The sequence below is a fragment of the Leuresthes tenuis genome, unplaced genomic scaffold (genome assembly GCF_036924035.1).
Source record: "Leuresthes tenuis unplaced genomic scaffold, fLeuTen1.0.hap1 SCAF_1, whole genome shotgun sequence".
NCBI lineage: Eukaryota > Metazoa > Chordata > Actinopteri > Atheriniformes > Atherinopsidae > Leuresthes > Leuresthes tenuis.
This window is the reverse complement of record NW_027325355.1, coordinates 12,725,164-12,751,884: the sequence shown is the minus strand read 5'-3', so window position 1 is coordinate 12,751,884 and position 26,721 is coordinate 12,725,164. Positions and strand designations below refer to the sequence as shown.

General features: G+C 42.7%; 4 protein-coding genes across 5 annotated transcripts in view; all 4 read left to right on the top strand.

Annotated features, from left to right (window-relative positions):
- LOC140292301 (uncharacterized) overlaps positions 1-26,721 on the top strand; it is a 148,407-nt gene that overhangs the window by 20,728 nt on the left and 100,958 nt on the right. The window lies entirely within an intron of this gene.
- The window catches only part of LOC140295871 (NLR family CARD domain-containing protein 3-like), a 41,561-nt gene that overhangs the window by 14,274 nt on the left and 566 nt on the right, over positions 1-26,721 (top strand). The gene's annotated exons all lie outside the window — the stretch shown is intronic.
- LOC140295855 (protein NLRC3-like) lies at positions 8,790-21,557 on the top strand. Its single transcript, XM_072379686.1, has 10 exons — positions 8,790-8,855; positions 10,749-10,857; positions 10,942-11,034; positions 11,115-11,231; positions 11,467-11,562; positions 13,270-13,348; positions 13,511-13,718; positions 13,866-15,217; positions 20,554-20,736; positions 21,417-21,557. Exons 2-10 carry the CDS (start codon positions 10,790-10,792, stop codon positions 21,555-21,557), a joined length of 2,337 nt encoding a protein of 778 aa, XP_072235787.1. The 5' UTR covers positions 8,790-8,855; positions 10,749-10,789.
- LOC140295839 (uncharacterized) lies at positions 13,559-26,721 on the top strand. The gene is made up of 7 exons (XM_072379684.1): positions 13,559-13,663; positions 15,212-15,654; positions 15,754-15,927; positions 19,622-19,795; positions 22,740-22,901; positions 25,696-25,769; positions 25,896-26,721. The coding sequence occupies exons 1-7, from the start codon at positions 13,559-13,561 to the stop codon at positions 26,459-26,461; spliced, it is 1,698 nt and encodes a 565-aa protein (XP_072235785.1). The 3' UTR covers positions 26,462-26,721.

Here is a 26,721-nt window from a genome sequence, read left to right as displayed (position 1 = left end):
TCAGTCCAATCTCCCGTCCCGAGCGTGCCTGTGGCGACTGTGGAAAGGAACGACTCCTTTTTAACAGGAAGAAACCTCTGGCAGAACCAGACTCAGGAAGGGTGGCCATCCGCCTCGACCAGCTGGGGTTTGAGAAGACAGAAAAGAGGGGGAAAAAACACCACAACACCATTCAAAGGATACCTGTTGGAACAGGGAAACAGAAATTAATAACCACAATAATGTCACATGTACATAAAATCAATTGAAAAATTAAACGGAGGGAAAAAGAGACTAAAGTGAGGAAAGGTGTGACAGATGAGGTCCCCCAGCAGTCTAAGCCTATAGCAGCTTAACTATGGGATGTTTCAGGATTATCTGAGCCATCCCTAACTATAAGCTTTATCAAAAAGGAAAGTTTTAAGCCTAATCTTAAAAGTGGAAAGGGTGTCTGTTTCCTGGACATTTACTGGCAGCTTATTCCACAAGAGAGGGGCCTGATAACTGAAGGCTCTGCCTCCCATTCTACTTTTAAAAACTCTGGGAACAACAAGTAAACCTGAAGTTTGGGAGCGAAGTGCTCTGTTAGGAAAATATCTTACAATGAGATCTTTAAGATATGATGGAGCTCGGTCATTAAGAGCTTTATATGTGAGGAGAAGAATCTTAAATTCTATTCTGAATTTAACAGGGAGCCAATGAAGAGAAGCTAAAACTGGAGAAACATGATCTCTCCTGTTAGTTCTCATCAGAACTCTGGCTGCAGCATTTTGGATCAGCTGGAAGCTTTTCAGGGAATATGTGGGACAGCCCAATAATAAGGAATTACAGTAGTCCAATCTTAAAGTAACAAATGCATGAACTAGTTTCTCTGCATCACCCTGAGACAGGATGTTCCTGATTTTAGCAATATTCCGAAGGTGAAAGAAGGCAGTCCTAGAAACCAGTTTTATATGTGCATCAAATGATAAATTCTGGTCAAAATAACTCCAAGGTTCCTCACTGTAGAACTAGAAGCCAAGGAAATACCATCTAGAGTAACTATATAACTAGACAAGTTCTCCCTGAAGCGCTCAGGTCCAAAGAGAACAACTTCAGTTTTGTCTGAATTTAAAAGCAGACAGTTCTGAGTCATCTAGGTCTTTATGTCTTTAAGACAGGCTTGTAGTCTGACCAACCTATTGATTTCATCTGGTTTTATAGATAAGTACAGCTGAGTATCATCAGCATAACAACGGAAATTTATGCCATGCTGTCTAATAATAATAATTACCTAATGGAAGCATGTACAAAGTAAAAAGAATTGGTCCAAGCACAGAACCCTGAGGAACTCCATGACTTACTCCAATGTGTTAGGAAGATTCTGCATTTACAAGAACAAACTGGAATCTATCATAAATATGACTTAAACCAGCCTAATGCAGTTCCTTTAATCCCAATAACATGTTCAAGTCTCTGTAACAGAATGCTGTGATCGATCGTATCAAATGCAGCACTGAGATCCAACAGGACAAGTACAGAAACAAGTCCGCTATCAGAGGCTAAGAGGAGATCATTGGTAACTTTCACCAGTGCTGTTTCTGTGCTATGATGCACTCTGAATCCTGACTGAAACTCTTCAAAATGATCACAAAGTTGAACTGCAATTATTTTTTCAAGAACTTTAGACAAAAAAGGGAGATTGGATATAGGTCGATAATTAGCCAACACTTCTGAATCAAGAGTAGTTTTTTTAGGTAAAGGTTTAATTACAGCAACCTTAAAAGTCTGAGGGACATATCCTGTCAACAAAGACCGATTGATCAAATCCAATATGGAAGTGTCAATTAAGGGGAAAACCTGCTTGAACAGTCTGGTTGGGATTGAGTCTAAAATACAAGTTGATGGTTTAGAAGAGACTATTGCTGTTGTTAGCTCAGAAAGATCAACTGGACAGAAGCTGTCTAAATACAAATCAGGTTATAAAGATACTTCTAAAGCTGCTGCACTTGATGATACATCAGTGATAATAGTGGGAAGGATTCCATTAATCTTCTCACTGATAGAAACAATTTTATTGATAAAGAATCTCATGAAATCATCACTGCTGAGAGTTAAAGGAACGCATGGCTCAACAGAGCTCGGACTCTTTGTCAGCCTGGCAACAGTGCTGAAAAGAAACCTGGGATTATTCTTATTCTCTTCTATCAATGATGAATAATAAGCAGTTCTAGCTTTACGAAGTGCTTTCTTATACGTTATTAAACTATCTTTCCAGACTAATTGAGACTCTTCTAAATTAGAGGAACGCCACTGTCTCTCCAGCTTTCTTGCAGTCTGCTTTAACGCACGCAGCTGTGAGTTATACCAAGGAGCCAACCTCTTCTGACTGATTACCTTCCTTTTCAGAGGGGCAACATTGTCCAGTGTTGTACGCATTGAAGCTATAGTGCTGTCAATAAGAGAGTCAAGTTCTACTGGAGTAAAATTTAGGTAGCCGTCCTCTGTCATATCAGCACATGGCAGTGAAAAAAAGGATGATGAAATCAACTCTTTAAATCTGGTTACAGCATTCTCTGACAGACACCTTTTATATGTAAAATGACTTTATCTGTACTCAGCACTAACTGTGATAAAAACTCACAGACAGAAACTCAGAATAAGGGCCAGGTGGACGATACACAACAACAAGTGGAAGAGGTTTTTGTGATTTCCACTTTGGGTGGGAAAAACTGAGAATCAGAGATTCAAAAGAGCTAAAACTAATCTTGGGTCTAGGACTGATTAGTAACCCTGATCTGAAGATAGCTGCCACTCCTCCTCCTCTGCCTGTGGTTCTAGGAACATGAACATTTAAATAGTCAGAGGGAGTTGATTCATTAATGCTAACATGATCCTCCTGCTGCAGCCAGGTTTCTGTAAGACAAAATATATCAATATGATGATCACAAATCAAATCATTCACTAACAGAGACTTCGAAGGGAGAGATCTAATATTCAGCAAACCACATTTAATAGTTTGATGTTTTTGTTCAGTTAAAGTTTTTGTATTAAATTTTTTTTGCACAAGAGGATTTGCTCCTTTTGTGTTTTTTGATTGAGGGGGGGGCAGCATACGGTGGGAAGCCGCAGAGAAGTGTGTAAGACTACAACTCTGCATCCTGGTCTCAACCCTGGGTTGTCATGTTTTTGGATGACTAATAAATTCGTCCATGTTTCTAGAAATTAGAAGAGCTCCTTCCAAAGTGGGATGGATGCCGTCTCTCCTAATCAGACCAGGTTTTCTCCAGAAAGATTACCAATTATCTATGTAGCCCGCGTTGTTTGCTGGACACCATCTAGACAGCCAGCGATTGAATGAGGACATGTGGCTAAACATGTCATCACTGGTCAGATTTGGCAGGGGTCCAGAGAAAACTACGGTGTCCGACATTGTTTTGGCAAAATTACACACCGATGCAACATTAGTTTTAGTGACCTCCGATTGGCGTAACCGGGTGTCATTACCGCCGACGTGAATAACTATTTTACCGTATTTACGCTTATCCTTAGCCAGCAGTTTTAAATAGGATTCTATGTCGCCCGCTCTGGCCCCTGGAATGCATTTGACTATGGTCGCTGGTGTCGCTAATGCCACGTTTCTGACTATAGGGCTGCCAATTACCAGGGTTTTGTCCTCAGCGGGTGTGTCGCTGAGTGGGGGAAATCTATTTGAAACGTGGACAAGTTGATGGTGAACCACGGGCTTGACTTTAGGACGATGACTCCTCTTCCTGACAGTCACCCAGCCACTCTTAAGTCCCGGCTGCTCGGGATCTGCTCGGGGACGACTAACAGAGCTAGCTACGCTAGGTGGCTCCGCACTGACTAAAGGGGCCTGGCTCGCTATCGGGTGGTTTTCAACAGTGCAGAGCCAAGCTTCCAATTCAGATAACCTTGCCTCCAAAACTACAAAAAGACTACATTTGTTACATGTACCATTACCACTAAAGGAGGCAGAGGAGTAACTAAACATCTGACACACGGAGCAGGTGAAAGCAGGAGATAGAGGAAGAGAACTGGTAGTCATGCTAGCTAGAGAACCAGACACACCGCTAAAAAGTGAAAAATAAAGACTAAATATCTGTAAGAGTGAGCGTTAGAATTTAACAAGTATGCGATAGAGTTAACTATGCAAGATGTGTAAATTATAGGGAGAAACAAGGTGATTATTAGTAGTTCAAGAGGAGCAAGAAATGTCACAGTGCACACACAAAGCAACAGGAAGTGATGCAATACGTCTTACCGCAAAGCAAAGCCGCAAAACCCAAAATCTATCTATTTCTAAACAAGTTTAGATAATAAACTTTGTTGTATTACCTACTATGAGAAAGAACTGCACTTATTCTTCAGTAACCCGAAAATAAGCTTACCACTATAAGTTATGCACAAATACGGATTTTGCTATAAAATTAATTCCTTCTATCAAACTGACTTAAATCTTACTTCTTATTTATCCACTTCTAATCAAGTTTCAACGATGAACAACATTGTACTTTGTAGTATGAGAAAGAACCACACTGAACCTTCTAACCCTAACCCACACTAGTTATTAAGTAATAAACTGTAAATAATAAACTGGATTTAGACACAATAGCATAATAACAGAAGTCATTTAGACCTCAATAGTTGTAGTTACTGACGACTTAAGCCTCAGTATAGGGACATGTTATATGGAGACTATCACTCTGTACAACTGTGATATGAAAAGGCAGCACAGTAATAGTTTTGCCCTTAAAATAGGCAGAGTAATGAGGGAAGATTAAGGAAAATGCACGACACTCGTTCTCCACTTCACTCATATGTAATAAGTGAGGTAGAGAGACGTGCTTCCCCCTGCTGGAGCCTTAAGGTATTACTAATCAATTGATGCACAACCAACCCGCAACTGTTAACCACAACATAACTTATCTACTGTACTGTGCAACAACCACAACCATTTCTATTTGCAAATTATAACAATCAATAGAACAACAAGAAACTAGAATTAATACTCTGAAAATATAGAACAATATATACCTACAAAAGTAATTCCATTGTTTTAGTCAATCAAAATGATTAAGAACCACATAATCACACAAAGAAAAAATAAGTAAAATAATCTTCTGGAAGCATGTTTTCTACTTGAATTGGAAATACTGGCGTCAAAACGCCTTAAGGCCAAAAATTATTGTTGATCTTGCTGTTAAGCCTTTGGTGTAATGTAAGGGCTGGCATTTATTTTATCTTTTCACTTTGTTTTCACCGTCAGATTTGTGAAATGGATTTTTAAAAAAAGTTCGGTGCGTCTTACCTTCGATGTTGTAAACAGCTGCTTTTCATCGAAGAAGAAGTTTGTCTGTCTATTGCTTGAAAGAGCTGGATACCTGCCTTTGAGCTTGTATAGAACAACTTTTTCATATTCTTTTGGATAAATTCTCGTTGGTCGAGAGTTGTCTTAATAACCTTCTTCAATATCCGTAAAATCTCAACTATTAGCTCACAAAGTGTTCACCTCCCCCTGACCTCACCTCATTTGCATAATTATCTCCAGGTCCTAAAAAGTTAGCACAGACTGCAGAATATATGAGGATAAGCTTCTTATTGGCAAATTATATTTTCACAAGAAACAGAACAAATCACTGGAAAAGAGGACGCTGTTGTTAACTAAAATAATTTTGGACTTTTCATGTAAAGAAAACAGGATGGTGGCAATGTACTCCTAAAGTATCTGTGGAATAAGAACAGCTGGTGATAAAATATAAAATAAGCTATAAAGACAGGGGATACAGATTCTGTCAGGCTCAGAAACAGAAGCTCCCTTCAACCGTAAAACAGATTAATCATCAACATATTTACTAGAGTATTCAAAAGCAATGTGACGGGTGTCAAATAAAACACTTGCTCCTCTAATGAGGCTCCTCAGTTGTTGCCTCATCATGATGGCACTTTGATGGGGCATCACACTACCTTCTGGTCTGCCTGGGCTGGTTCAGGTAGTGGGAGACCCTCTTTCATGGCAATATTGTGCAAAACACAGCATGCCTTCCATAGAGCAGCCCCCTCCCCCCAAAAAATCTGCATGATTATCATTTACATTATTATTGATTAGAAACATAATGTGATTTATTTGTTTTATTCAAAAAATAAGTCACATTGAGTTTCAATCTGTGGGAATAACTGTGGTTTCTTCCATTAAAGTCATCTCTCAGGCACTCTACTGGGACCACTTCATCGACAGGCATGGCTGCAGCACAACTCATTCACTCCGGTAAGAACGTCCATCTTACTCAAAGTCGTCGTTCACATTGTCAAAATTTGATAAATATCCTGCAATGTTGCACAAAACTAGCAGTAGCAAACTCCGTGTGAAGTTAGCCGACTGTCACAGAGAAAGGAGTAAATAAACTGTGCTCCAGGGGGGCGTGTGGATGAAGTGGTCCCAGTAGAGTGCCTGTGTAGAAATCCCTCCGTTAGCTCTCCTATAGCCACAAGTGCTATGAGCTAACAGAGCTATAGTACACGTTCATTCATTCATTCTTCTTAAAGTATTGGTGAAATAAAGACAGATAATGCCTTATTTTTCCTTATTTTATACCCCGTCCATTGCGAGTTTTCTAAATAACTTCCGAAGAGCGCCGACTTTTGCCAAACTGTTCTCGGTGAGTAGATAAACGTATTTCGTGCCATAAATAAGGTCTAAAAATACCGGATTTCCCCTTTAAATAACTCATACACACAATTTAAGAATGAATCTGTTCGTACGAACGGTTCTTGCATGAGGCCCAAAGACTCTAGGACGGTTTCACAAGAATCACTGAGAACCCGACAGAGGCTGAAAGACAAAGTCTGGATGGCCTGCAGGTCCTTAAGAGGCCAGCTCTAATGAATGCAGACGAACAGCAGATGTGCTGGCAGGAGCAGTCCAGACTTTACCCTTGACTTCCTGGATACCTGCTCAGGCCTGGAATTTTTAACACAAACACAACCAAGTGCAATCACAACAGTAAGACTGCTGTTGTTTTTCCCCTCTGCCGTCACGCCACTGACAAAGAATCCAGTCTGACTGGATGTTATGAAAATAATGACTCATAAAAGCACCTTCATCTGAACACATCCTTCTCACACCACATAACACACTGAAATGAATAAAAACTAACAAGAAGATAGAAAAGTCATTTAAGTGCACAATGTATAAAATAAAGTAGTGAAGTGTTAACAGTGAGTAAATTAGAGTTAAATCCTGCACATAAACACGGGGCTGGGCTTTGAAACAATATTTTTCACAAACTTTGCTAGAGACCGACCGATCTGTGGTGATTACCTTTGTTGCCTGCTTTTAGTTATGTTTGTACCTGGGTGCTGGCTGGTTGTCTCCGGTTGTTTTTTCAGGCTGGGAGGAGCGCTCTCACCATTCCCACCTGTGTCCCATTACCAATCTGGCCCTTTTGACCTCTACCTTCTGTCTCCTGTTCGCTTTTGGATCCAGCCCTCTCCAGTACCTAACAACAATCACAACTTTTAGTGATTAACACGCATCTCCTGTGAGCGCTGATTCTCAAGTGTCTCTGTCCTCTGTCTGAAATGAACATTCCTGTAACATCTTCCTGGCCTGTGTGTGCCATACAGGTGATAAACTCTCAGAGGCTGCTGTCAGATAACAGCTTGAGGAAAACTTTGAAGGATCCTGAAACATGTAGGCATTCATGTTCCTGAGAATCTGTTAAAGATAAAATTAAAACAGATGCATATCAAACATTCTGGTACATAAAAAGTCAACATTGATGAAGACCAAAGGCAGCTTTTAAAAAGGAGCTGCATAACCTGAGCATTGTTTGGAGCTAATGATCCAAACATGACAGATGTGTAAATGTCCACTCCAGCCTTTATTCCTCTGAAGGGGGACAAAGAATTAATTCATAATTAAAGATAAAATCATCTGTGATGAGTGTTGATGAGGTCATGTGAACCATACTTTGGTCTCCCCTTGTTAGGGTTTAATCATGTTTAATCACAGAACTGGTTCCTGGTGTGCAGTGCTTGGCCTCCATCTCCAGTTACCTTCTGCTGGAGATCAGTCTCCAACATCAGCTTTTAAATCTCCCTGATCTCTCTTGGTCGAGCCAGAACACTTATTTTCTGTCTTTGTGAGAAACTCTGGATCCAATTGTTGGTGCCATTCACTCCTGTAACTTTGGCCAAGCAAAGTTTCAGCTCTGAACAACCTCTGTTCTTCTCTGGACTTTGACTTGTAAACCATCAGATATCAGTCAGATTCCAGTTCCTGCTTCCAGCTTCTGCTTTATTCCCATAAATCTTTACTCTAAACAACATTTAGTTTAGTTTAAAACTAAAAAGGCAGGTACAGTCTTCCTGCAGTACAATGCATAATGAAATAAATGTTGTGCTGCATCTGGGAGTCATTTACAGAACGAGCAAATAATTGCTCATCTGCAGCTTCCTTTGACCTAAACTCAGCTACAAGTCCACCAGATGTGGCCCAGCCCTGCTGATATGAACCACTTTGAATACATTGTAGAGGCATAAAGTCTGCCCCTACAATCCAGACAAAAAGAACTTTCAGAGCACCTGACGACTCATTTCCACTCCCAGGATGCATCAAACCTGACAGCTGATAGGAGTCAGGAGTGAGAGTAAGACTGATGAAACAAATTTTAAAACAAATCAGAAATGTTACAACAAGGTTACAAGCTGCTGTTAAACTCGGAGATAAAGATGAAATCAGATCATGTTGCTGCTCCTCCCTCCTACCTGTCCTGCCCCCATCAGGGGTGGAGCTCTGACTGATTCCAGCAGCAGCTCACCTGTGTCTCAGTCTGTGGAGCCTCGTCTTCTTCAACACTTGGTTTGAACAAACTGTGAGTCTGAACTTTGTCTTCAGTAACTTTCCTGTTTGTTTCTGCTCTGTAATGTTTGGGGAACATGTTCGCTTCTTATTTCAGGTCCAGTTTGATCACTGTTGTGTTTGAAGATAAATCTGCATGATTATCATTTACATTGCTATTGATTAGAAACATAATGTGATTTATTTGTTTTATTCACAAAATAAATCACATTGAGTTTGAATTTGTGGAAATAACTGTGGTTTTTTCCATTGAAGTCAGACACAGAAACTCACTGCTGTTTATCTTTTATGCCTTTAAAGACAAACAGTAACATCCTGGATGAAGGTGTGGTTTTGCTGCTGTATAACAGCAGTCAGGCAGGTTTTTCAAAGGTTTTTAATTTCCATCATCTTGATAATAACCAACTACATGTTCCAGTATAGTCGGTACACGTCAGACCAGTTTTTCCTTGTTTCTCAGTGTTAAGTTTCTTGTCTTCACTGAATAAAAAGCCAGTCCATCACAATAGAAATATATTAGATTTTTTTGTGCACTTTTCTTTGTAACTAAATATTTCAAACTGTGAATAAAAAACTATTGAAAACATCATCTGAAAAACAGGTTTTAGTGGCGTCTCTAATATAAGTTTCTCTGTATAAACAGTGAAATTGCTGGAACTGGAGTTTTGAAAAGCTTCTTCTGTAAGTTTTACCTTTTATTCAATTCAATTCAGTTTTATTTATATAGCGTCAGATTACAACAATTGTCATCTCAAGGCACTTAGATAATATAGTCATATATAGCTAAGGAAACCAACAGATTGCACCGAAACTTATCTTCAGTCCAATCTCCCATCCTGAGCATGCTTGAGGCGACTGTGGACTGTGGTTTCTTCCTTTTAACAGGAAGAAACCTCTGGCAGAACCAGACTCAGGAAGGGTGGCCATCCACCTCGACCAGCTGGGGTTTGAGAAGACAGAAAAGAGGGGGGAAAAACACCATAACGCCATTCAAAGGATACCTGTTGGAACAGGGAAACACAAGTTAATAACCACAATAATGTCACATGTACATATTAGCAATTGAGAAATTAAACAGGGGGAAAAAGAGAGCAAAGTGAGGAAAGGTGTGACAGATGAGATCCTCCAGCAGTCTAAGCCTATAGCAGCTTAACTATGGGATGTTTCAGGGTCATCTGAGCCATCCCTAACTATAAGCTTTATCAAAAAGGAAAGTTTTAAACCAAATCTTAAAAGTGGAAAGGGTGTCTGTTTCCCGGACATTTACTGGCAGCTTATTCCACAAGAGAGGGGCCTGATAACTGAAGGCTCTACCTCCCATTCTACTTTTAGAAGGGAACAACAAGTAAACCTGCAGTTTGGGAGCGAAGTGCTCTGTTAGGAAAATACCTTACAATTAGATCTTTAAGATATGATGGAGCTCGGTCATTAAGAGCTTTATATGTGAGAAGAAGAATCTTAAATTCTATTCTGAATTTAACAGGGAGCCAATGAAGAGAAGCTAAAACTGGAGAAACATGATCTCTCCTGTTAGTTCTCATCAGAACTCTGGCTGCAGCATTTTGGATCAGCTGGAGGCTTTTCAGAGAATATGTCTGAGAGCCCAATAATAAGGAATTACAGTAGTCCAATCTTGATGTAGCAAATGCATGAACTAGTTTCTCTGCATCACCCTGATTTTAGCAATATTTATTGTATGTATTAATTTAAAATCTGTTTTTTTTTTAAAGCATCACTTTGCTGAGACTCTGGAAACACAATTAATGACAAAAATGATTAAACTGAGACTGATGTGAAACAGAGAATCAGAGCCAATCGGAGGAGCAGCTGATCTTTTTACAGCCCAAATGATGGAGAGGAGGATTTGAGTTGATGTGCAGATGAATGATTTGTGTTTCCTCTGCAGATGAAGGTAGAAAGTGTGTGAGCTGATGTGAATTCAGCAGCATGGATCAGTGTGAGGACACTAAAACCACTCTGTGTGGGGAACATGAGAGCCAGAGCAAAGCTCAGAGGTGAGATGACCATCTCTAACTGTCCAGGACTCTTCTCCATGTCAGAGCTCAGCACTCACATCACCAAACCACCTTTATTCACAGGAAGGGACATAGACCTGGATCCATGTGTGTGTCCTCAAAGAGTGACTTACTAAAGGATCATCCACTTTTCAAATTACAGGCCTCGAAAGCAGAGTAAGTTAACATCAGTTATTGGAGTTAAAGATAATTAAGTATATCATGCATGCAGGCTTAAAATATTTTTATCCCATCAGGATCCACCAGAGACCTGAATCTGAATCAGAACCTGAACCCAGCTGTGTGTCCTTTACGAGTGACAAGTCAAGGGGAATCATTTGGGATTTCAAACATGATGTTCCATCAGAACAACAGTAAGTTGTGTTCAGCATTCAGTTAAAGTGTGCTGTTGAACCTGCTCTAGCCTTGGCTGTGTTCTTCTGTAAGCCAGCCTGCAGCCCGGCTCCTCCTTTTTAATCAGTTTCTGACTCTAACATGACTGTCACTGATGCAGCTGTTCTGGTGTCAGAAGCCACACTGTCAAACCCACATCCTTTTTATCTAAGTGGCACTGACTCTAAGAACATATTTTCCTGTCTGGATCCATAGGAAACGTGAACCTGAACCCAGCTGTGTGTCCTTTACGAGTGACAAGTCAAGGGGAATCATTTGGGATTTCAAACATGATGTTCCATCAGAACAACAGTAAGTTGTGTTCAGCATTCAGTTAAAGTGTGCTGTTGAACCTGCTCTAGCCTTGGCTGTGTTCTTCTGTAAGCCAGCCTGCAGCCCGGCTCCTCCTTTTTTAATCAGTTTCTGACTCTAACATGACTGTCACTGATGCAGCTGTTCTGGTGTCAGAAGCCACACTGTCAAACCCACATCCTTTTTATCTAAGTGGCACTGACTCTAAGAACATATTTTCCTATCTGGATCCATAGGAAACGTGAACCTGAACCCAGCTGTGTGTCCTTTAAGAGCGACAAGTCAAGGGGAATCATTTGGGATTTCAAACATGATGTTCCATCAGCCCAACAGTGAGTATCGATCAGTATTCAGTGGAGGCTGCATCATGTTTCAGATGATAACCAGTTTTCAGCTGAATTACTTGAGACGTGGATCAGTTCTTGATGTCTCTGATGAGACTAATTAGCTGCATCATGTGTGTAATGTGATATTTTAGTGCAGTCCTGCAGCTCTTTATTAAAACAAAGGGAGAATATTGCTGAATATCTCTCCACTGATGTGGCTTTTTCACAGGAGCTGATTATGTAGTGAACAGGGCGGCTGATGTAGAAATATTACGTACTCACACGTTGTGTTTAATGACGTCAGTTTAAAACGACCTTCTGAAGAAAAAAGAAAAGGACCAAATCAACCCAGTAATGTTAGTAACTGATCTGTTATTAATTCTCTCCTAATAAACCTGCTCATGTTATCTGGTGAAAAGATCTAATTTTTTAATCTGACACTTTATATTCCAGAAAAATCAAATATTCCAAAGTCAGTGTTTTCCAGTGTAGTGCAGCTGTAGTTTGTCTCTGAAGGAGCAGAATGAATCTGATCACACAAACAGTAAAGACTGAGTCAGGGAACCATACTGAAAGCTCAGAGCTTCAGTCTTCCTGTTTTCTCTCAGGTAAAATTACATCCAGCTTCCAGTTTCATACACCTGCTGACGTCTGCCTGCAGAGTGGCAGAGCTGCCACAAGGGGGAGCTGTAACATTGTTCTACAGCAGCCACACTGACTCTCTGACAGGCCGTCTCACTGCAGACTCAAACACTATCACTGAATACATTAGTCTGAAGAAAATAAGTGTTTTTCTGTCAGGATCCAGTGGATGTTGGAGGAGGTGTTTCTGAGTGTCTGTAGGACACCAGCTGGTCCAGCAGGTATCACCTTTGTGCTTTGACTCGAACACAGTGGAGGTAGGAACGAGAGCCCTGCGCAGGACTGTTTTTTTTCATCCCGCTCCCGCTGAACTAAACAGAGCTTTTGGAAGCCACAATGAAAGTTTGTCTCCTGTCTTTGGAAAATAATCATCAGATGATGTTGTACAGTCATCGTCTGAGGCCTTCACACTGGGAGCTGCCCAGTACAACCAGTCTGATCCAAGCACACACTGGCTCTGGCTGCCTTGCTCCAGGGCACTTCAGCAGGGAGGGAAAGCTTTCTGAAGGGGTTGCTGAGAGCTGTTGGGACCCAACCAAAGTGAGCTGAAAGCTCCAAGCAGCTGCAGACTGAGCTGTTGCTTCTCAGTGGGATCAGCAGGACTAGTAAAGCTTTCCCACTGCAGGGAGTCCTCTGATTCACTGTTCACATCCACACATCACTTCATGGAGCTTTACCTTGTGTTTGTCTCTGTGTGGACAGACAGAATGTGAGCTCGTTCTTCATGATTCCTCCACAGAGTGGACCAGCAGAGCTCAGAGGTTCCCAGTGGTCAGTCTGCCCAGCAGCATCAAACACAGCTGGACTCCATATTTATGGTCTGTACATGTACAACAACTACTTTTCCATCTATTCTGTTCACAGTCATCTCCATGCTGCACTTTGTAGACCAGTGGATTGTCAGTGTGTCCAACATGGATCTGATGTTTGGCTCCATGATTGCAGTCTGATTGGCTCATTCATATAGTATTCTGTTCCAGCTGCTGGAGGACAACATGGTCACTTTTGTGAAGGAGGAGCTGAAGAAGATGCAGAAGGTTCTGAGTCCAGATTACCCAGCATGCTTAGAGAGTAAGAGGGAGGATGAGGATGAAGAGCAGAGGAGTAGTAGAGAGGCTTTAGTGAAGATCACAGTTCACTTCCTGAGGAGAATGAAGCAGGAGGAGCTGGCTGACCGTCTGCAGAGCAGTAAGAGGATTTCTCTAAAGATTTAACCTGCTGGATAAATTACACATTTACTGATGTCTCAACACACAGAACAACACATGTTCAAATACTAATTCTTTACAGGGTTGAAATGTTTATTTATTGATGTTTTTTGTTGTCTTCATTCAGAACTTTTTCCTCTAGTTTGTGGACATAAACTTAAATCTGCTCTGAAGAAGAAGTTCCAGTGTGTGTTTGAGGGGATTTCTAAAGCAGGAAACCCAACCCCTCTGAATCAGATCTACACAGAGCTCTACATCACAGAGGGAGGGACTGGAGAGGTGAATGATGAACATGAGGTCAGACAGATTGAAACAGCATCCAGGAAAGCAGACAGAGCAGAAACAACCATCAGACAAGAAGACATCTTTAAACTCCCACCTGGAAGAGATGAACCAATCAGAACAGTGATGACAAAGGGAGTGGCTGGCATTGGGAAAACAGTCTTAACACAGAAGTTCACTCTGGACTGGGCTGAAGGCAAAGCCAACCAGGACATCCAGTTCATGTTTCCATTCACTTTCAGAGAGCTGAATGTGCTGAAAGAGAAAAAGTTCAGCTTGGTGGAGCTTGTTCATCACTTCTTTACTGAAACCAAAGAAGCAGGAATCTGCAGCTTTGAAGAGTTCCAGGGTGTGTTCATCTTTGACGGTCTGGATGAGTGTCGACTTCCTCTGGACTTCCACAACAAGGAGCCCCTGACTGATGTTACAGAGTCCACCTCAGTGGATGTGCTGCTGACAAACCTCATCAGGGGGAAACTGCTTCCCTCGGCTCGCCTCTGGATAACCACACGACCTGCAGCAGCCAATCAGATCCCTTCTGACTGTGTTGGCATGGTGACAGAGGTCAGAGGGTTCACTGACCCACAGAAGAAGAAGTACTTCAGGAAGAGATTCAGAGATAAGAAGGAGGCCAGCAGGATCATCTCCCACATCCAGACATCACGAAGCCTCCACATCATGTGCCACATCCCAGTCTTCTGCTGGATCACTGCTACAGTTCTGGAGGATGTGTTGAAAACCAGAGAGGGAGGAGAGCTGCCCAAGACCCTGACTGAGATGTATATCCACTTCCTGGTGGTTCAGGCCAAAGTGAAGAAGGTCAAGTATGATGGAGGAGCTGAGACAGATCCACACTGGAGTCCAGAGAGCAGGAAGATGATTGAGTCTCTGGGAAAACTGGCTTTTGAGCAGCTGCAGAAAGGAAACCTGATCTTCTATGAATCAGACCTGACAGAGTGTGGCATCGATATCTCAGCAGCCTCAGTGTACTCAGGAGTGTTCACACAGATCTTTATAGAGGAGAGAGGGCTGTACCAGCAGAAGGTGTTCTGCTTCATCCATCTGAGTGTTCAGGAGTTTCTGGCTGCTCTTCATGTCCATCTGACCTTCATCAACTCTGGAGTCAACCTGATGGAAGAACAATCAAAGTCTCAGGAAACAAAAACACGAAAAGAGACTCTCTTCTACCAGAGTGCTGTGAACAAGGCCTTACAGAGTCCAAATGGACACCTGGACCTGTTCCTCCGCTTCCTGCTGGGTCTTTTACTGCAGACCAATCAGAGTCTCCTACGAGGCCTGCTGACACAGACAGGAAGTATCTCACAGACGAATCAGGAAACCGTCGAGTACATCAAGAAGAAGATCAGTGAGAATATGTCTGCAGAGAGAAGCATCAATCTGTTCCACTGTCTGAATGAACTGAATGATCGTTCTCTAGTGGAGCAGATCCAACAGTCCCTGAGTTCAGGAAGTCTCTCCACAGATAAACTGTCTCCTGCTCAGTGGTCAGCTCTGGTCTTCATCTTACTGTCATCAGGAAACGATCTGGATGTGTTTGACCTGAAGAAATACTTTGCTTCAGAGGGGGCTCTTCTGAGGCTGCTGCCAGTGGTCAAAGCCTCCAACAAAGCTCTGTAAGTACAGATATAGAGGGATGTGTATGAATATACTGCTGCTGTTTTTATAGGAGAGAAAGTTACAGATTACTGCTTATCTCATTATTTTCTCCTCAGACTGAGTAGCTGTAACCTCTCAGATGAAGGATGTGCAGCTCTGTCCTCAGCTCTCAGCTCCCAGTCCTCCAGTCTGACAGAACTGGACCTGAGTAACAACAACCTGCAGGATTCAGGAGTGAAGCAGCTGTCTGATGGACTGCAGAGTCCACACTGTAACCTGGAAACTCTCAGGTCAGCTTTCTCTGCTCATTCAGCCTCATACAGTCTCTGTGAAAACATCTTCAGATCCATTTTAAAATCCACGAAGTAAAATGTCTCCAGATCTGAGTCACTTTCCTCCGATCTGATCTGCACAGCACACACACATGAACACTGGTTGGAACATTTATTTATAGCCTGGCAGAATTACAGGAAATGATTCAGTACATCTGTTGTAGTTTTCTTAAAGCGTGTCATTTCCATCCGCAAACACATGTTGTTTAACATCATGAAGAAAAAGATGTGCAGAAATGTGAAAATATACATCAAATACATGCAGAGTGATTTTTATGTTTGTGGATTCATTTTCTCATGTTAAACATGTGAAATCTGGAGAAAAAACACCGTTTTCATCAGATAACAGGATAAATATTAGAAAGTTGAACATTCCAGCTGATTTCAGCTTTGACTGTTGGGAGGATCCAAACTGAACTGTGAGTCAGGCTGTTCATGTGTCGTCTGTTTTACTGCAGTTATCAGAACAGACACAATCACTTTGGAGGCAATGATGAGAGGCTGAACAACTCCTACTCCTCTGCTTCATCCAGCAGCTGATTGGTCATGTGATCAGTCATGTGACTAACATCTTAATTATATTAATTTATTTTAGAAAAAAGCCAAAAATGCCTTCAGAGAGCAGAAAAAGCTTTTGGAGACATTCAGGAAGTTGTGTTCTGTTTCCATAAAGCTTTTCAAAGTCACTGCTTTAAAACTGTCAGAGACGGTGGTGTGGCAAGGAGGACCCAGATGCAGAACTCAAGAATTTCAAAACACAAACAAAAAGCGCCCCTGAGCCGCATATCAATAATCTTAAACTATGACAAACAAAACAAGACAAGACCATGGTTAATGAAAACAAGACAAGACTAAGACTAAAACTATGGAAACTAAGAGGCAAAAACCTGACCTGACAAGACTGTGAACAAACGTAAATTGAACCATGGAATGTGAGGTGAGGATTCTGCCATGATTGAGGGAAACCTGGAAACTAAATAAGTAAGTAAGCTTTATTTGTACAGCGCCCTTCACAGACCAGGGTCGCAGAGCGCTTTACAGAAGAACAATAAAACAGGAAATACATACAATTTTAAAAAGGCCAAGACAACTCAGTAACAATCATATCAGCCCAAAACCGACTAAACAAACCCTTAAGTTGTCTTTTAAAGGAGTCAACAGATTCCATCGAACGCAGAGAGAGCGGAAGATCGTTCCAAAGCCTGGGAGCAACAGCTTGGAAGGATTGGTCTCCTCTGGTCCGGAAGCGAGTGCGTGGCACCATAAGTAAATTTTGATCCACAGACCTCAGATTCTGAGCTCGGGTGTATGGCTGGATCAGATCACTGATGTGGGATGGAGCCTGACCATGTAATGCTCTGAAGGTTAAAACCAGAATTTTAAAATTTATCCTAGAGGAAACTGGCAGCCAATGAAGGGCTTTAAGAATAGGGGTTATGTGAGTCCTCCTATTAGAGCGGGCCAAAATTCTTGCTGCAGAGTTTTGCACTAATTGCAGACGAGACAGCTCCTTCTTGTTTAGACATAAAAACAAACTGTTACAATAGTCTAAACGTGAAGACACAAAGGCATGGATTATTAGCTCTAAATCATTTTGTGACACCATTTTTCTGAGTTTGGAGATTTTCCTCAGTTGAAAAAAGCAGTTTTTGGTGAGATGTTTACAGTGTTGTACTAATGACAAGTCTTTGTCAAACACAACACCCAGGATTCTAAGGCTCGGCTTCACAGACTGGCCCAAGTCACCCAAGTATTGGTTTATCCCCGGAATAGAGTCATCAGGGGCAATAACCAGTGTTTCTGTTTTGTCCACATTTAACTGTAAGATGTTATCACTTAGCCGTTGTTTTATCTCCACCAAGCAATTAACTAAGGATTTTAGTCTCTGGAGCTCAGTTGGCTTGAAAGAGCAGTAAAGCTGGATGTCATCAGCAAACATGTGGTGGGAAACATCTGAAAAGCTCTGGATGATTTTTCCCAAAGGAATCAAATACAACAGGAATAATACCAGACCCAAAACAGAACCTTGAGGAACTCCAAACAACAATTCTGCTGACTCAGACCTTATTTGGTTACCAAGGGAGGTGATTGGTGATAGAGTGCAGCTGTGATTTGCATTTTACATTTTTTTTTGCAAAGTCCAAACTGTGGACTGGAAACTCTCAGGTGAAGCTGTTTTCATGCTGGAGCAGAGTGGGACGAGTTCCTGTCGTCAAAGATGATATTACAAAAGAAGACAGTTAAAATGTGTCAATGAATGAAATGAAAAATATTTTATCTATCCCAAAAGGAAATTATATAGGAGGGTGAAATATTCAACAGTGTGAGAATAATTCTCCAAACACATAATAAAACAGATGAAAGCGTAAACAGCACTGATAGAAAGTCTGTAAGTTGTAGTTGTCACTGCTTTCCATCTTCTTCTTGTTTAGGCACACCAACGTATTTAAATTCAGTATCTGTTCCTTATTCCATGAAAACGAAGCTCAGTATTTACTGATGGATCCTGTAACTGAAGTCAGTCAGCAGAACATATTTGATAAGTTCCACATGTCCAGTTTCCACAGAGAGGACACTCTATAGTCTGATGAAGAGTGCAGTGATGAAGCTGAAGGTTAACCTGTCACAGATCTAACTGCAGAGTGATAGATGGCATCCAGAGTGTCAGAGTAGAGAATGATGGATGCATATAGATCAACATTTCCTTCTCCATTCTGTATCCACACAATGTAGAAAAACTGCCTCATTTCTGTACAAAAACTCAGTTTTACACATGTCACTTAAATCTGATTCATGAGTTTAACAGTTAGTCTGTCTTCTGTCCAAATATTAGAAAAAACATTTATTTTATAAAGTCAAAAAAAGTTCCATCCACAGTCACAGTTGTAGAAAACAGGATTATCTGCATTTTAAACAAGTTCCACATTTAAAAAGTTCTTTGAAGACGACAAGCTGCAGTTTGTCAGTATCTATGCTGATAGTTTGAGCTCTATAACAGAGGACTGTGTCATCAGCATAAAGACGGACACGACCATTAGGTCAGTGTGAAACTCTGTCAGTTATATACATGGTGAACAGGACAGGACCTGAGAGGAGCTCAGTTTAGAGTCGCCCGACACTTCCCACTGAGATCTATCAGAGAGACATTATGGAACAATCTACAGGCTGTTTGTCTGCTGTTCTCAGCTCCAGTACCTGTATCACCACTTCACCTGTCTCTCCTCTCAGATAACTGTGAAATAATGACATTATGAGATTACATCACTGAGATGATTGCATTATCACAAAGGGAATGATGTGCAGATAAATGTTAGACTTTGTTTCTGGTTGGCAGCTCTGAAGTCAGCCCCACCATCAATCTGATGGCATTAGTTCCTAAGGTTTGTTCCCCATGAAACCCTCTGCTGTTTGAATAAGATTCTGAGACTGTCTCTGATAAGCTGCAGTTCCAAGGTGGAAAGCCTCAGCCACCATGTGGACTCCATGTTTCACTCTTGATGTGTCTTTGAGCATTAAAAACCACCGCACGGACATGATCACAGGCTTATAAACCTGATGTCCCCTATAAAAGTGGTCTTTCAGTCCACATTCAGCATTAGAGGTGATTGATTTTGATCCCAGCTGTTCTTTTGCTCTGTAATTGTCTCTTCAGGCTGAATGACTGTAGCCTCTCAGATGAAGGATGTGCAGCTCTGTCCTCAGCTCTCAGCTCCCAGTCCTTCAGACTGACAGGACTGGACCTGAGTAACAACAACCTGCAGGATTCAGGGGCGAAGCAGGTGTCTGCTGGACTGAAGAATCCAAACTGCAGACTGGAAACACTCAGGTCAGGATTCATCAAACTGTTTTTATGATACAACAACTTTGTATGATTGTTACGGCAGCTTTAGGCCTCTGACACCACAGGAACCTACCTGAACCTGGAACCTGGCCCACAACCTGAACCTGGAAGAACGTGGAAAGTCTTTTTTGGGTCATTTTGTCAGTTTCCTTTTGTTCTGAATTTTCATCCATTAAATAATGTTAAGATTCATATAAAGTTATTTGAGTGAGTTGTCCTCCTGAGCCCAATCCATGGCCTCTGTGGGGAATCCAGCCTTAAAGCCAGCAGGAGCACCTGAAAGCAGACAAGCAGAGAAAACAAACAAACAAACACACAAACAAAAAAAACAACGAAAAAACACAAGTAGCAGCAATCACAAACAACATAAATGCGGATATAGATGACATGAAACCACAGGATAACACAACAACTGCTTAGTGAGCATGCTACTGGGCTAATTAATGTGTATGTGTGTGTGTGCATGAACCTACGATACACATGGCACGTCCCACATGATAAGTTTGTATAAGTGTATAGGGCCATAATCCACAACCCCCCGCAGCAATCAGAAGCAGGCAGAGAGGGCCACAAGACCCAGGCCACCAGCAGCCCCCACGGAGCACAGAACCTGGGAAGCCCACTGCAGGGACAACCACGCATCCACCCAGAAGATTGCAGGGGAAGCCCCCGGACAGAGCCCCCACAAGCATAGGGCAGAGGCCCCCCGGGAACCAGGGGCAACAACCCACCGCCCCCGCCAGGCCCCAGCCACCCAGACACGGCCCGTGCGCCGGACCCAGACCCAAAAAGCCCAAGTTTCCCAAACCCACCGGCCCCACCCAATACCTGAGAGGGCCAGGTGCCCCATAAAGCCAAGCATAGTGGGCCAGCGCATGCTGCAGTGCCCATGTCCAAGTGCCCCAGGAGTCAAGACGTGCCCACAGGTGGGTGAAAGCGGGGAGAGGCAATGCCCCCCCCCCCGATCAGGAGCAGCACAAGCAGGCCAGAGGACTAAATTTTAAAAAATACATAATAATATATAATTATATAATAATATAGATAATTATATTAATAAAAAATAAAAGCAGCAGAACAACTTCCGCCCCAGGCAGCAACCCCTCCCATCCCAGGCAGCAACCGGGCAACAGGGGTGTAGGAAGACCCCTCCCCTCGCCTCTCTGGCTCTTGAATATTTTCTAATAGTGAGCGATTAAAATTGAGGGGCACGCAACCTTCTAGAACTGGGGGCGTGGCCCACTGGGCAGCCTACATACCCAGATAACCCCGCCTACCAGATCTAATATGTATGTGTCTAATAAGTAGTAATGTCTAAGATGTAATTAAAACAGGGGCAGAAGGCTGTAGAGTGCAGCAAAGTGGACCACCTACGTGGCCCTATCCACTATGCGCCACAGAACACACACGGCCCCAAAACCCTACATGTGTGAGTGTGTGCTGTGTGAGCCAGAAGGGAGAGTGGTATGGGGATATAGACCGGTGGAGAAAAGCTCCCCCAGAGAGGGCAGCCAGAGCAGTATACACCCCCGTTTCCTGGGATCTGCCACAGGTACACAAGGTTCGGGGCCCGTAGCAACCGTATTCGGGGAGCTACTTGTGCATCCAGAAGGCACCCACCAAAATGACCCGAAATCAGCGCTCTGCAGCCAGGTACCCTAACCAGCAGGCAGCAGTGACTAACACCAACAAGAGTGGTTACGCTAATTCAGAGTTGGCTGTCGCCTTCTGGGAGAACAAGGCTAACTAGCAGAAACTAGGGAGCCTGAGATCAACAGAGGCGTTCTTAGTGAAGTGAAGAGCGTAAGAACTGAGGAATGATTGGAATGATGACTGTAATTACTGTGTGGGTGGGGCCCCTCACACGTCATCACACGTTATCACTGCATGAAGGCGTGATTAGAGGTGTCTTCTGCCAGAACACGCCAGGGCGTGACATCCCATCCTACATGTGTTGTACCGAGTGGATCGACTGAAAGGAAACTACCATTAACAACATGCACATGTTTAATTTCATGTACATTTGATCTATAAATTCTATTCAACACATTACAATTCAGTGACAGTATAAGTTGTAAACATAAAGGATAAGACATACACACAGCCAGAACATTGGAAATAATGTCTTAATACAGCTCTGATCACGTTAAGCTTTAATGTAGACCTGGTTCTGACCAACTCTGAAACACTTCCACCAAAAATCAGCTTAATTGGAAGCAAAGTTCAAAGTTTCACAAAGTCATCTCTTTATTATAAGCCCAGACAAAAAATTATGTGTGTTTGAACGTTGTAACAGTTTGATCTAAAGCACTGAAGCAGCAGAGATAAATACATGGAGCGATACAAATCCAACAGCCAGCACACGCTCCCACAGAATCAGACCAGTTTCTGGTGGACCATCACTTTTTGGAACAACACCGGTCCTCAACCCATCGCCCCGATGCTGTCCTTCTGCCACCTGATGTGTTGACTCGTTTCTAATGCCACCATTTCTTTTTTACCTCTGCAGGGTCCTTTGTTCAGACTTTACAGAGTTGATTCTTCTGTTTCTTTTTTCCATCCAGCAGCTTTTCTTCTGTTTCCAGAACTAAGATCAGCAAATAAAACAGATTTAATTTTCTCTGCTTCACTGATGAGTGTCTCAGTTTCACATTTGTTGAATTAGCTTCTTCTTTACTGCTGCTCTCTCTGTGGTACAGACCATATTTTATCTGAAAAGGACTAAGTGGGGGAGTGTCTGCATGTATTTGTGGCTAAGATTAGTGGAAATCGGGTTCATCCATGTGTGTGCAGTTTGATTCTGACTCAGATTTATGAAGACATAAAGTCAGTAATATGAGACAGTTTCAGTTTCTCTGAACATTTGATGACATTCAGCTTCAGTTTCAGATCAGTTCTCTCAGAGTTTCTGTGTTGTTTTGTGTGTTTTCAGCCTGTCAGGCTGTCTGATCACAGAGGAAGGCTGTGCTTCTCTGGCTGAAGCTGTGACCTCCAACCCCTCCCATCTGAGAGAGCTGGACCTGAGCTACAACCATCCAGGAGACTCAGGAGTGAAGCTGCTGACGGCTGCACTGAAGGATCCACATAAACTCAGGTATGGAGAGGCCTGCTGCAGCCACACACAATGTTTATGTTTATGTATTTAGCAGTCGCTTTTATCCAAAGCGACTTACAAATGAAGATATAACAAGCTATATAAAAAGCTAACAATAAACTACATAGAAGGAACCCACTAGTCCGACTCTGTCAGTGGTGACAATAGGGTTGCAGGCATAGAAAGAGGTGCAGAAAGATAAAGTACAAAGATAGAGGGGGTAGGTAAGGACAAGGTAAGTGCTAGGATAGGAGATGCTCTCTGAAGAGCTGGGTTTTCAAGAGCTTCTTGAAGATAGACAGGGACGGCCCTGTTCTGGTAGCGCTCGGTAGGTCATTCCACCATCGTGGGACGACACATGAAAAGAGTTTGGATTGTCTTAGGCGTGGTGTAGGAGCTGCTAGACGACAATCCTGGGACCAACGGAGGGACCGAGTTGTGACATAAGCCTTTGCAAGAGCATTCAAGTAGATGGGAGCCGTTCCATTAAGCACTTTGTAGGCTACCATCAGTGACTTGAATTTGATGCAGGCGGCTAAGGGTAGCCAGTGGAGTTCAATGAACAGAGGGGTGACGTGTGCTCTTTTAGGCTGATCGAAGACCAGACACGCCGCCGCGTTCTGGACCATCTGTAGAGGTTTCACAGCACAGGCTGGGAGACCAGTTAGGAGAGCATTGCAGTAGTCAAGGCGGGAGATGACCATGGCCTGCACCAGGAGTTGGGTGGCATGTTGGGTCAGGTATGGTCTGATCTTTCTTATGTTTAGTAATGCAAAGCGTCATGAACGAGCAACCGAGGTGATGTGATCTTTGAAGGTTAGTTGGTCATCAATCATGACACCCAAGTTTCTAGCAACCTTTGATGGAGAAAGAGATAGGGATTTGGTTTGGATGCAGATGCTGTGTTGTATGGTTGGTTTGGCTGGGAAGAAAATCAGTTCAGTTTTTGGGAGGTTAAGTTGGAGGTGATGGGCTTTCATCCATGTTGATATGTCAGAGAGACAGTCTGAGATTCGTGCTGAGACCGCGTGGTCATCAGGTGGGAATGACAGATAGAGCTGGTTATCATCAGCGTAACATTGGTATGAGAAGCCATGCGATCGGATGATCTGTCCCAGTGATCCACACAAACACAGGTATAGAGCTGCACACAATGTCTGATAGAGGAGGAAGAGCTGGAAACATGTTCTCTGTCCTGCACTCAGCCCTGTGTTTTTGCTTCCTGCTGAGTGTTACATGAACAATCACACATGTAGGAGCCTTTTTCCTTTGCTCACAGCAGAAACACTGGTTGAACAGAAACAGCAGATATTTTTGGATCTGCACAATCACCTGTGTCAGAGACACTAACATCACAGTCTCTAATGATCAGCACAGGAAATGAGAAGCATTTGAATCTTCAGGATGTTTGAAATGACTCTGATCATATATTCTCTGTCAATGTTCCTGCTGACAGATGTGGCCCTTATAAAAGCACAGAATCAGAACTAGATCCAGTCCTTGGTTCTCCACACAGCTCTCTGAAGCCATCCACAGCAGAAACAAAGCCTGGTCCAGCTCTGCTTCATTTCTCCTAACAGAACGGGCAGTTTGTCCGTGCTGGGCAGAAGGAGAACTGTGGGTATATGAAGGGACATTTCTTCAGATCCTTTTCAGGCAGCTGTTAGAATGAGTCACATTGTGTTAGAAAGTGTAGCTGTGTCTCCACAGTGTTGCTGTTGGACTGTGTACATCCTCTCTGCTCCACAGGGAGCCATGATCTCTGATAGAGGCCCGTCTCAGTGGCCAGTGTGTGTGCACTGAGTGTGTCCTCTGTTAACAAGGTTCTGTGTTTCTGTTCAGTCTCTGTGCTCAGGTGTTCCTCCACAGCTGATGCTCGTCTTAAGCCCAGATAGCTCTGCATCTGACTGTGTTTGTGTGTCCCAGTGGCTGATGTCATTGTGTTAGTGTAGTGTGTAGCAGTCAGACTGTGGAAGCAGATGAGCTTTCTCAGAGATCACACAGTACCAGGTCCAAAGAGTTCTGCCCTTCTGTGGTTCTGACCGTCCTTCCAGATGAGAACCAAGTAGACCAAAGTTGAACTGGAGCTGTGATTGAAGAATCTGGGATGAAGAAAAAGATAAAAGGCGGAGGACAATCCAATAAACACTATCCAAGGAATTCCAGAGAAACAGGAAGAGAGGGACACTGGGGGAAGGAGAAAAAGAGGCTGGAGGCTTTTCAGTCTGTTTCAGATTCCTGAAAAGTGATCAGGCTGAAATAAATAAGTGATTCTGATCAAAGATCCACAATAGCTGGCAGCTGATATACTTCCAATGACTATAGATTCTCCTCTGATCTTATTCTGAGCCTTTAATGTTCAGTGTGGAGGGTGGAATGAGGGGAGTGTTTCTAGTCTAACTTTTCTAGATGAATGTCTTCCCCTGGCTGGCTGTGCAGCATTCAGATGGACCAATGGGTCTGAGAAAGGATCTGGATGTTTGGCTGCCCTGAAACATACTGAGAGGAGGAGTCAGCAGAAACAATGTGACCATCAGGAGAGACCATGATGTCAGAAACTGAAGTGATTTCATTAGAATTTTTAAAGCTCATATTTGGATTCAGAAATGAGTGAAAAATCAAAGTGAAAATTCTTCCAAACTTGAAGAATTGAATTCAGAGACAGAAACTTCATCTCCATAATCTGACTGCAGAAAACATTTGGTGCTTTTAAACTTCAGAATGAGCTCAGACAGATTTCCTTCCATCCATTGTTCTTCTCTTTCTTCACTTTCTTTTCTTTCCTCATTTTTTTTACCTCTGACCCCCCTCCTCCTTTCAGGGTGGAGCCTGCTGGAGAACGATGGTTGACACCAGGTCTGAGGAAGTGTAAGTGTGTTCTTCATCTGATTCATGACATCCAACCATCTTCACACTGTCCCATCACTCATTGATCAAAGTGCACAGATGATAGATCAATAACTGCAGCTGGATTGTGTTTGTTCTCTCCATCAGATTCCTGTCAACTCACAATCGACACAAACACAATGAACAGCGGATTGAAACTGTCTGACAACAACAGGAAGGTGACATGTGTGGTGGAGGATCAGTCATATCCTGATCATCCAGACAGATTTGATTACAAGTGGCCTCAGTTGCTGTGTGGAAATGTTCTGACTGGTCGCTGTTACTGGGAGGTCGAGTGGAGAGGAGAAGCTTATATATCAGTGAGTTACAGAGGAATCAGAAGGAGAGGAGGCAGAGATGACTGTGAGTTTGGATACAATGATCAGTCCTGGAGTCTGATCTGTTATCAGGAAAGTTACTTTGTCTGGCACAATAACAGAGGAACAGGCTCCTCCCCCTCCTCCTCCTCTTCCTCCCCCTCCTCCTCCTCCTCTGTCTCTAACAGAGCAGCAGTGTATGTGGACCGTCCTGCTGGCACTCTGTCCTTCTACAAAGTCTCCTCTGACACACTGATCCACCTCCACACCTTCAACACCACATTCACTGAAGAACCTCTGCATCCTGGATTTGGGTTCAAGTTCTGTTTACCTGGTTCCTCAGTGTCTCTGTGTTGAGTATAAAGAGTTTCCTCCTGTCAGAGAATCACTGCTGAACAGACAGTTCAGTCTGTACATGTCTGTCTCTTTCACTCAGAAACACCTTTTCAGATTCATGGATTCAGTCAGTTTCTGTTTGAAACTCTTCTAAATGATTCCTTGGAAACTTCTTCATCTTCCAGTCCTTTAAAGATGGAAGCTGCCATTCTTCCAGGATGTTGTTTTTCTGTGTGTTTCCAGTCAAAGCTTCACACTGAATATCAGTATGTTGTGTTTCT